This window comes from Chelonoidis abingdonii, chromosome 17, assembly GCF_003597395.2.
Source record: "Chelonoidis abingdonii isolate Lonesome George chromosome 17, CheloAbing_2.0, whole genome shotgun sequence".
NCBI classification, from domain to species: domain Eukaryota; kingdom Metazoa; phylum Chordata; order Testudines; family Testudinidae; genus Chelonoidis; species Chelonoidis abingdonii.
The window spans coordinates 37848467-37860312 of NC_133785.1; the positions used below are offsets into that span (position 1 = coordinate 37848467).

The 11846-nt window shown below is 45.7% G+C and overlaps 1 protein-coding gene across 1 annotated transcript in view; it reads right to left on the reverse strand.

Annotated features, from left to right (window-relative positions):
* PTPRG (protein tyrosine phosphatase receptor type G) overlaps positions 1-10846 on the reverse strand; it is a 628432-nt gene extending 617586 nt beyond the window's left edge. Inside the window, exon 1 of the mRNA XM_032781834.2 lies at positions 10663-10846. Coding sequence (XP_032637725.1) covers positions 10663-10747 — 85 coding nt within the window. The 5' untranslated portion in view covers positions 10748-10846. The remainder of the gene's footprint in view (positions 1-10662) is intronic.
* Positions 10847-11846: the final 1000 nt, after the last annotated feature.

An 11846-nucleotide genomic window follows, 5' to 3' on the forward strand; every position in this document is an offset into this window, starting at 1 on the left:
AAAAATCTCCAATGATGGAGCTTCCACAACCTTCCTAGGTAATTTATTCCAGTGCTTAGCAATCCTGACAGGAACTTTTTCCTAATGTCCAACCTAAACCTCCCTTGCTGCAATTTAAGCGCGTTGGTTCTTGTCCTATCCTTATAGGTTAAGAAGAACAATTCTTCTCTCTCCTCCTTGTAACAACCTTTTATGTACTTGAAAACTGTTATCCTGTCCTCTGTCTTCTTTTCCAGACTAAACAATCCCAATTTTTTCAATCTTCCCTCATACGTCATGTTTTCTAGACCTTTCATCATTTTTGTTGATCTTCTCTGGACTTTGTCCAATTTGTCCACATCCTTCCTGAAATGTGGTGCCCAGCACTGGACACAATACTCCAGCTGAGGCCTAATCAGAGCAGAATAGAGTAGAAGAGTTACTTCTTGTGTCTTGCTTACAACACTCCTGCTACTATATCCCAGAATGATGTTTGCTATTTTGGTGACAGCATTACACTGTTGACTCTCATTTAGTGTGTGGTCCACTATGATCCCCAGATCTCTTTCTGTAGTATTCCTTTCTAGGCAGTCATTTCCCATTTTGTATGTGTGCAACTTCCTGTTCCTTCCTAACTGGAATACTTTGCATTTGTCCTTATTGACTTTCATCCTATTTACTTCTCCAGTTTGTTCAGATCATTTTGAATTTTAATCCTATCCTCCAAAGGACTTGCAACCCCTCCCAGCTTGGTGTCTGCGAACTTTACAAGTGTACTCTCTAGGCCAGGGGTCACCAATGCGCCTGCGTCCTGGCCAGTGGTTGAGCATGCGCTGAAATGCCACCGAATTTCGGCAGCAATGTCATCGAGAGGCGTCGCTGCCCGAAATTTGGTGGCATTTTGGCGCATGCTCAACAGCCGCCATGGTCCTTCGCCTGGGGGACCACTGCTCTAGGCCATTATCTAATTCATTGACAAAGACATTGAACTGAACTGGACCCAGAATTGATCCCTACGGGGTCCCACTTGATATGCCCTTCCAGAATGACAGCCACTGATTATTCCTTCAGGAACGGTTTTCCAACCAGTAGCTCCCTGGTATTTTCCTGGTTTGTTCATGAGAGAGTGTCTGAAAAGCCTTACTAAAAATCAAGATATACCACATCTACTGCTCCTCCTGCCCCCATCCACAAGGCTTGTTTCACTGTGAAAGAAAGCTATCAGGTTGGTTTGACACAATTTGTTCTTGACAAATCCATGCTGACTGTAACTGATCTTAACTACAAAGTTTTTTTTTGTTTTTGTTTTTTTTAAGAAAAAGAGATAAAAGAATTTAAGACTGCATAACAATTGTCAACAGTGACTTGCGAGATTTCAGAGATGTTAAGCATGCCTTACAATAAGGAGGTAGCTTTACAGTGAGAAGAAGCCAAACACCTATAACAAAGAACTCTCCAATGGTTGGAAAACAAAAAAAAAAGGCCAAACCATGCAGACAGGCTCTGTTGAAGGATCCTAGCTTTTATGAAGACCCTAGATATCGGCAAACCAAAATAACCTAGACCTGGGATTTTTAAAAACAAAACCAAAGAAAGACATGCATCATAACTACTGTTATGTTTGACCATAATTTGATTCTTTGTAAGAATCTCATTCAACACCACACTGAAATTAACAAAATCCCTAGTTTTAATAGGCAACATTTTTCAAGACAACCCTTTCCCTCCCCCACTATGAAGACAATAGGGCAGAATCTCAGCTGGTGTAATTTGTCATTGCTCCTCTTGTTAAATGGAGCAATGACAATTTGCATCAGCTCAGGATCTGCACCATATTAAGAAGAGAGACATTATATGATCACACATTTGCACCCATGGTTTACAAAGGTAACAATGAATTTATTCACAGTAAACAGAAGAGGAACACTTTACTATGCGTCAACAATGTAGTAAGAAAATTTAAAACAAAAATCAGTTTCTGAAACTGCTGTCACTGAGCCCACACAGTTAACACTTACTTAAATAGCTAAAAATTCAGGAAGGTGTTGCTTCTGTGTAACTGTTTGTATTTCAAAGCCACATAATCTGATGCAAAACCCTCAAGCACAGAAGAAAGGAAAAACAAACAACTAATTTTAGATCCTGAGTACTCTCATTAGTGATTCTCACCAATTCGAATATGATGCAACTACTGTCAACAGGCAAATTTTAGGTATATTTTTAAAAAAGTGTTGAAAATAATTTAGGCATAAATATTCTACTGTAAAAAGAATATTGAACATAATTAGTTGGTGAGCAATATGGGAGATTTGACCTGTTGAACTAGTGCTCTGGCTGTCTCATTTCACTAGTGAAATGGACGCAGTGCTTGAAAGGTGTTCCTGCACTGTGAATCCCCAGTTTACAGGTTTTACTGTTATCCTTTCTAGTTTGCCAACGTAGTAGATCCAGAAAAAAGTTTCTAAAGCAATTAGAGTGATTTAGGAACTTTAATCCCACTGAAAGTCAGTAGGACTGAGGAACTTTTGACATTTCTACCCCTAGCTTTTCAAGTCAATGTAGAGCTGGCACCCAGGTTTTCAAAAGCAACGAGCAATTTTCGGTGCCTCAGTTTTCAGGTGGAGAAAACTTAATTATCTGATCATCAGAATGTTAGCGCTCCACATTTGCCGGGAAAAAAAAAAAATCAGCCCCTACTATGAGGTCTCAAGCTGGACCCCCAAAATTGGGGCAAGCAAAAAAAATAGTCACTTTTGGAAAATATTGACCATCTGAGACCACTTCTTTCTGACATCTTTTTATTTTGGAACTCCCTCTTAATGTTCACAATACCTCTTAAAAATGGCCCTTTTGACATCCTAAGTCCAAGGAGCAGAAGCTAGCAAGAGTGTCTCTCCAATTGTACAGGGCTGCGTTTAGAACCCTCTGCAGAATAGAGCACACAAAGCAGCAGTCTTTGGTGGCATTAAATGAGCATCCTTGCTGAAATCAGATCATTTAATAGGTCCAGTTCACTACTCCCTTGTACCATACACAATCTTTGCCCCATACAAGGCATAATCACTGGCACCAGCGCCAAGCAAGAATCACTGCAAAAAAATCAGCACGGAGGTGTTTTACACAAACTTTGTAGTGGTGCAGAGGACTACACAACGTGAATCTGATCTCTTTTGGACAGGAGTTGGGGGGGGTTCATGAGTTGTGCCTTCTTTAGTTTAAGTCCTTCTGCATTCTTCTTAAGCATTAGTCCCCCTTTGAAGAGGAGACTTTAAAAAAGAGAAGGTGGCACAGCCAGGGAGCAGAAATGCCAGTTTTAAGGCTTGAGAATGATGAAGGGCAATAATCCAGTACTTAAGCGCTGTTCTGTGGACACATTCTGAAGCACTGTTTTGATTAAAACACTGTGGCATTGTATCAGTCTCTCTTCCCCTCCGAAAGGGGGAAGGGGGAGAGAATCCTGTACTACTGTCCCTTTCGGTGAGCAAGAGATCAGATAGCTTTCCTCTTTTTCACTAGAATAAGCTGGCTGTCAGAAGAGGAGCGCTAAAAGCATTCCATCAAAAAGAGAGGCATGCTTTTGAATGAGAAAAAAGAACCAACAGCTGCCACATGACCAAATAATGGCCAATATTTTGCTCCCAAATACCAGTGCAGCTCCCCCTGGCTCCAGGTTTCATTCATCAAGTATCTGTGAGTACAGAAAAGGATATTCAAAGCAGCTTGTTAAACTAAGTAGCCAAGTCTAAAAAAAAAAAATCTAGATTTTCCTTATATAAGTTTCCATGCTATGAATGCAAAATCCCTCAAAGCAGCAACTGGCAGAGAATACATGTGCTTGGGCATCACAGCAACATTTATGCACTGAAGAGCTGCAGCACCCTGTATCAAGTGAGATTTCACCTGTCACTGCTGCTGGCAAGCGCACGCTGAAGCCAGGAGTTCAATAGAATGATCCAGCACTATTCAAATTACTTGATTCAGACTTCTAATACGCCAGTTCCTAAACATATCTAAATATGTACAGTGACATGAAAAAAAACACCCATTACCTGATTTTACTGTAGCTAATTTAGATTGCTTTAAGGTGAACTTTCAGTAAAAATAAAAAATAAATCCTATTCTGAGTGGAATGAAGAAGCCATGCATCACAGTAATACATCTCCTCTCCCTTTCCCCACGCACATTCCTATTTAGTCACTTCCTGACATTCACGTAAGAAAAAAAATTTGGAAAAAAGAGAAATTAATAGAAACAGCAGCCATTTCATCCCTCACCTCCATTGCCTTGTTTCAATGCTCTGTCTCCCTCCTTTCACCTGTTAGCTTCTGCTAGGAAGGGTCATTATTTACACTGTAACCTCTTCAGGGCAGGATTGTGTTTGTGCAGCGGCATCCAGCTCAATAGGGCCCCCAACCCAGTCACATTACAAAACTCCCTACCAGCTACCTACATGCTCCCTCCACCCTCTTTCTTTCATCGCAGGAATATCAATCTACAAATGGAGAACCTAGGGCTTCTAACCAGAACAGCTGGTCTTCAATTGACCTTACCAGGTGGACAAGGTAACAGGCTCCCTTCAGTAGTACAGAAATGCAGACTGAACAGGACATAACTGATATTTTCCTCCTATCCTTGGCCTCCCACATTCCCAGAGAGATGCAGAGGTCAATGTTAAGTGGCTTGACTCCCAGTTAACTCAATGGAGTTACACCCGGGTCAGTATTATGTAAAGAAAACGAAGCCTGCAGATTTACTTAGACAAAAAGTGAATGGCAGTTTGCTTGAGTTAAAAATATGGCCCTTACCTTTTAAGCTTGAGCACCTGAAGACGTGGCTAGGTGCCTACTGGGATTTTAGGCACTTTTGGAGAAAAAAAAGAAAATCCCATTAGGAGCCTAAATACCTTTTTAAAAAAAATGGCTCTAAGGGTTCAGGATTTGGCTCCCTGACAGCAGAACAAGTTTACTGAAATATTTAAAAGCACTGTATAATTAAGCCTTAAGGATGACTTCTTGCTGCCACATGAGTACAAAGAATCACAATTCAGTCAGAATACAACAGCAACTATGATGTATGTTTTGTAATAAAATTAAACTACAGTAACTTAAAGGCAAACAGAAATTAGTCTCATTCTCTCAATTCCTCATATTAAGGTTATATACTGGATAAAGTGCAATTTTATTACTATACCCTTAAGCTTCCGAGCACATCACACCACATGTTCGACTGGCTGCTAAAAAGCAGCCGCCAAGAGATTAGCATTTGTTCCAGAGATAGCTGAGATTAATGGTTCGAAACTTTTTTAAATGTAAACCATAAAACTCAAAATTTTAATTCGAACCAAATTTAACAATGCTTTCTTTCCAAAAGCTACCAGCATGTTAGTCCTTGATCAGAACAGGAATAGGATCTTCATCGTATTTTCTATAACCAAAGAGACAATGAAAACTATTCATGTTACATAATTAAAGCATTACACTTAATTAAAAAAATGTATGTAAGGAAAGAAATACACCCCAGGTGAAATACTAGCCCTATTAAGAGTAATTGACTCATTACAAGCCAATGAAGCCAGGATTTCACCCCCGCGCTGCTGACAGAAAGTTGACACTCCTAACAGAAGCCATATCATATTCCTGGTCAGTGAGATTTCTTAGGAGATACTAAACTGCACTGCTTCTCAACCTTTTTGAGGAGGATGGAACGGACAGAGGGACTTGACAACTCAGCCAGGACCTACTTGTCCATCAGAAGTTACTGTACAGACTAGCTGATGAACAACATCAAGTCTCTATGTTAGATTATGCAAAACTTTCATTAGTTCTGAATCAAGGCTCCTCTTTTCCCAAAGCGTGATCGAAAGCTATTTGCACCAGTTTTCGGTACCATATATTGAAGTGCACCTCTCTTAAAAGAAGGGGGCGGAAGGGCGAGAAGCACACACACGATGCTCTCTCACTTCTTCACCCTTAAAAAACAGAAGATCCAGAATAGGGCCTGATCCCACTAGTTGAAAACAATGGCTCTATAGAACCTATAAATATCAGGCAAATAACAGAAAGTTGCTGCACCACCACTATGTTTCTCCAATATCCAGATTCTATTCTATCCTCTGAAAATGGATTACTCTCCCCAACCCCCTTTGAATTGACTGAACTCCCCTTTCACCCCCAAAAATCACACTCTTCCTGTAGCTGTTCATATACTCAGCTTCCAGCATCACAAAGATTTTACAAAGCTCTGTCCTGGCTCTGCTAGCTGTGAATCAGCTTCCATAAGCCTGCTAACGATATCAAAGCTCTTCCTTAAGTTTTCTCTTCAGAAGCATACCAGCAAGCTCAGCTCCCAGCATGCAGGAAGAGAGAAGAGGGGAGTATTTGACATTCTTTAGCAGCCAGAACTCCATTAGCCACTTCCTGGAACATAAAGCATATTTAAAAAGGCATTGAAAATAAAAGAATAATTAAAATGTAAGATGTGTCATCTTCATAAAAGCCACAGGACTAAATAAAGTCTTGGAGAGCCCTCTCCTGTACATTCCCTATTTCTTTATAGTGCACACCTTGCTATAGAAAATCTTGGATCAACAAGGCCAGTCTTATTCAGCACCTTTAAAGATTCTGAAAGTGGCATTTGATTAGCTCAAAGGCACAAGCTCCTAAGAAACAGATGAACAAAACTAAAGATTCCCCTCTCCCCCCAAAATCTAGTCTTCATACTTGCTGAGCGAAGAACTAAGAGTCACCAACATCATGCCTTTAAAAAAAGTTGGAGGTGGATATATGCTAGTTCAATACTGAACTAAACTGGTTAACTAATTTGGTCATTTAAAAGAAATTAAATCCCCTTTGATTTCCTAGGAGAAATATGTAAAACAAGCTTATAGCTCCATAGAAACCAGGTACTATACTAGTCACAAAATGCATAACGGAACACAAACATTCTTTACCTTAGGGAAGCAGATTATTAAGGATGCTATAGTATTAATATTTAGGCCTTTTCTTACTCATTGACCCAATGAATTTATCTGCATGAGTGAGCAGACCCCATAGCAACAATTGTTTTTACTTTATCTTAGTTTGATTTACTAACCATTGCAATTACCAGTGACAAGTTCACAGTTAAACGTACTGCACTAGCACTGCAGGAAGAGCAAAAGCTTCCAATATATTTTTCTCATCATTACTGATGGAGTAGAGAACAAGACACTTGTATAAAAAGTAAAAATCCATTACAATTCTGTTAAGAGGACTGCTAAAGGTGAAAAGGCTTATTTTCTATAGGACCTCACACTTTATTTTACAATGTTAAGTTGTCTTTGTTCTATGTTGCTTCACTAATGAAAGCGACTGGGGAAGGAGAGAGGAAGGAGACAAAGTAGTGATCTGTATCTCTTGTCCAAAGGCCGCTGGGAATAAAGTTTTTCCTACATAAAACAAACATCTGCTTCCTAATTTAGGTTAAAAAAACTGAAGTAGATTTTGTTTCAGGTGCTAAATAGTAAATTTTTGGCAGAGATTCCCCACCAACACCAATTTTGACAATTTGCCATTTGGTGTCGTTAATACTGATGTCCTGTTTTAGTCTCCATAGTTGCTCACTGCAGCCTTCCTGCCTCTGGCACTTCTCATGTACCAGGTCACAGTAGAGAAGGCTAGTGTCCTTATTTGTCTTAATGTTCTAGCTTGCCCAACCCACAAGCGTGAGCACTGTTTGGAAGAAAATCTACAATAATGAAATCAGAGAGGCCTAACATGGCAGCAGGGTCATGAACTACAGTCACAAAAGCCTTAATAAGAAAATACTTTGTTTTCCAAGCAAAGCTTCGTGTTGAACAGAATCTGTAAGTATTATATAGCTATTTCTCAGTCACTACCATTCTTAAATCATTTAGCTATATGCAGTACATGAACATGGGTATGCAAACACAGAGCATCTCTCTACATCAACCTATAATGCTATTATCATCTAGTTTTAACTCCATGGATATAAATTGGTTATTCTTACAATACTGTAATATTTTATTAAACCTACATCAGACTTTGTTTTCCTGAATTGTTCTCAGACCCTGCTTTCTAGATGTAATTACTGAATAATATACACATCAATGAGAATGGGGCCTCGCTCTCTGGTTCTGATGTGAAATAAAGAAATCAATACAAAGAAGATAAATGTGTTTTTCCTCAAGAGCTGCAGAATTTCAAACAGATGGAGGTTTTAGCTCTCACTCTGGCTTATTTTATTTTTGCTTGAAATCATTTTATCATCTGATAAGTTACTGGAGGTGATTGGGGTATACAGACTATTTGCCTGTGTCCTTGTGGGTATTTTAAAAGAGAATTGAAAGTTACTAGAAAGCTTCCAGAAAATGATTTTGCTCTTCTCATGTATCCTGTAAGTGGTCCACAATACAAACTGCATCAGAAGGTCAGTGTCACAGCTTTCCATCCTTAATAGCTATGAAGACATAGGTTTGACTGATAAAGCGAACAGGAAAGCAAGCAGCAAGGGCCTTCAAAATATTCAATTTCCTCAATTTTCTGGAATAAGATACCAAAGTACAATATATATCCACACTTAACCAACTCCAAAAAAGGTACCACTATTTAAATAAAAACCATCACATCTGGCTGAAAGTTTTGTAGCTACTAAATAAGGAGTAACACTAAGCGAAACAAGTTTTTTAAAAAGAGTTCTGCAATACACACACACCCCCACCCACCAGCTTGTGCATTTGACAGCATTTTGTGCTCAATTATTTGCACTAGTCAGCTACTTCCCTGCAACAAAGATTCTCATAAGACAGGAATGGGGAAATCAGGAAAAGCCTGAGATATTTTTAAAGGAATGTACAGAGAAAGAGATATATGTAACATTCTGGAGGGTGCTGGAAACTGGAGTCGTATGTACAGTTGTGAGTTCCCCTTTAAAACTGAAGAGTACACAAATTCTGGCAGAAATGGGTTTTGTAATTGTCTGGGTAGAGAAACTGGTCAACTCTAGATCTTGATCTCCCCAGCTGCGTTCGGGAAGATTGTGTGGCTACTGAAAGCCAGCAGATGGGCAGACAAGGGGACGTTATCATCACATACATTCTAGTTCGAGAGAAACTCAGGAGAAGTTCTGAGTAACTCATCAGAAGGGCCACGTCCATCCCGGAGCTTGCCTGCGTGTTTGGGGGGCTGTCTGGAGAGGGGACGAACGCAGGCGGTGACAGACAGAAGCTCAGCAGCGCCTCTGTGGGTGCATCTGCCTGACTGCAGCTTGGGGAAATGTCAGAGAGGCTTTGGAGGAGTCTGCTATTCCATTTTAAACTTTCCTTAGCCATTTTACACACACACGCTTCCTATTTTTCATAGCCTCCTGGAGGATTCTGCTTTTGCCCTGAGCGCACTGTGCTCGAGAGGACGTGTTAAGGCAGCCTTGGGGTGGCATCCACCCCTGCGCCTAGCACAGGGATGTAGGGAGCACAGCCCAGCGCCCCGTGAGGATTGAGGCTGTGGCCAGACCCCCACCACACAGCATCCCCACCCGCCCGGGGAAGTTTCCGCATCAGGCTGCGCTGCCTCCCTCCTTGCCCGGGCTGGGAGCAGAGAAACCACAGCAGCAGCCAGGGTTTGTGGGCTCAGCTCGCCCCGAAGCCCGGGCAGGCTCCGACCTTTGTCCCTCTGGCCCCAGCCCACATCCCCGGCCCCCAAGGTCAAGGGGACGGCGGCGGAACGCAGCCAAGCAGGGGCGGGGGGCAGCCGGGGGGCCCTGGGAGCTGCAAGACACAACTAAGTTGGGGGGGGGGGTCGAGGTGCGGGGAATCTCAGCCCGCCTAGCGGGAGCCTTCCCGGGGCATGTCCGGGCCCCTGTAGCTGGGGCGCCCGGTGCCATTGGCAGGCTGGAGGGGAACCGCAGCCAGTCAGGGCCGGTGCAAGGATGTTTTGCGCCCTAGGCGAAACTTCCACCTCGTGCCCTCCCCTTTCCCCAAGCTCCCGCCCTGAGGCACCCTGACCCTGTGGCAGTTCCTCCCTTCCGCCCTGAGGCGCNCCGGAGGGAGGGGGGAGCGAGCGCCCCGGGGTGCCCATCCCTCGCCACGGGCGCGCCCCGGGGCAAGGGGCTGCCGAGGGGCCGGGGTCTCTCGCCGCCCTTCCCCGGGGCTGTGGGGCATGCGGCTGCCGAGCGGGAAAAGCCCACGAGGGGCGATGGGAGGCGACTGCGGGCAGGCAGCTGCGAGCCGGGGGCCAGGCTCGGGCAGCCACGATCCCGCACCCGGGGGTAGGGGGGCCTCTCCCGCGGCCGGTCCCGCTGCGAGCAGGGGCACCCAGCGCGGGGAGTTGGGCAAAGTGTGGCTGGGAAGCCGGGGCTGAGAACCGCCCCCCCTTTTCCGCTCCCCCAGACAAAGCCCACCCCGGAGCGTGGCAGCGGCAGGGCAGAGACCCCCCCCCCGGTTGTATCTCGCACGCCATGGCTAGGGATGCGCTGGTCAATCAGCAACACCCCCCCCCCGGTCCCCCGCCCCAGCACAGCCAGCTCCCCGGGGAGAGGCAGCAGCCACGCCCGGGCACGCACCCTTGGGAGCCCCCAGCCTTCCCACGGGCCAGGCGGCGCAGCATAGCGCGCAATGCAGGAGCGCTGTATTTTCAAACAAAAAAAAAAAAAAAAGGACCCCGCGCGCGCGGGGCCGGCGGCACTCACCCGGGAAGCACACCACATACTGGAGCACGGAGCTGCTGATTTTCAAGAAAAAGATCCACCAACACGGTTGCAGTAGCCTCCGCATGTCCAAAGGCGCACATCGAAAGGGGGCGAGGAGGGGGCTGGAACTTGTTGAGAAGAAGTTGCGCTTTCCCCAGCCACCTCCCCCCCCAAACAAAAACAAACCCCACCCCGCAGCCCCGGCCGAGCGGAGTCCCCGGGCCGCCCGCCCCCGCGGGCACAGGCGGGCGCGGTGGAGCCGCAGCAGAAGGTCCCGGAGGCAGCAAGCGCCGGGCCTGGAGCAGCCCCGCGGCAGCTGGGTCGGCTCCCGGGAGCTCAGAACTTCACTCCCCGAGCGGCGGCGGCCGGAGGAGAAGCGCCGTGTCGGGGCTGGGGCTGGGGCTGGGGCTGGGGCTGGGGCTCGGGCTGTCCCTGGCTGCTCATGCAGGCAGCCCCCGGGGCCGAGCCATGGCAGGGGCAGGCGGCGGGGGCTGGCGCAGGCTCTCAGTCCGTGCCCCGGGCTGGGCAGCGGCGCTCAGACGGCAGCCGGGCGCGCTCCATTCCTCCATGCAGGACGCACCATGTGAGCCCGCCGCCTGGCTCCCACTTTAAAGCCGAGAGAGGCAGAGCGGAGGCGGGGGCGCGCGGGGCGAAGGGGAGTCGGGCTCTTGCGCGCACCCGGGGCTCTTAAAGGGGCCGTGCACACGTCCCCCCTCCCCGGCTCTCTCTCGCCTCCAGTTACTTCGCTGCAAACCCAGGAGGCGTTTGCATGTGAAAATAGGTGTGCGCGGGAAAGCATCTGTTCGGCCTGTGGGAGCGTGTGTGTGTGTACACGCGCATCTGTGTGCGTATGCGGGATACACACGTGTGAGTGTGTAATGCACACATGCGCTCACACACTGTACAGCTCGTTTGTCACACCGCACTCGCCTGCAAACCCTGCTGGAAACAGACACACACTCCCAGGCTCTCTCCAGCGGGGATAAACCAGCGCCTTCCTTCCAGCCGTTTGCAAATCAGGCCTGCTGCTGCATATTTTTTTCTATTTCCTGACAACAGGGGGGTTTAAAGCAATATCGATCTATTTGGCAGGAGCCTGGCTAACTACTGAGATACAGTAGCAGACACCAGGACGGATGTGCTGCCGTTTTAATCTGATACATCATGACAATGCAAAGAACGGC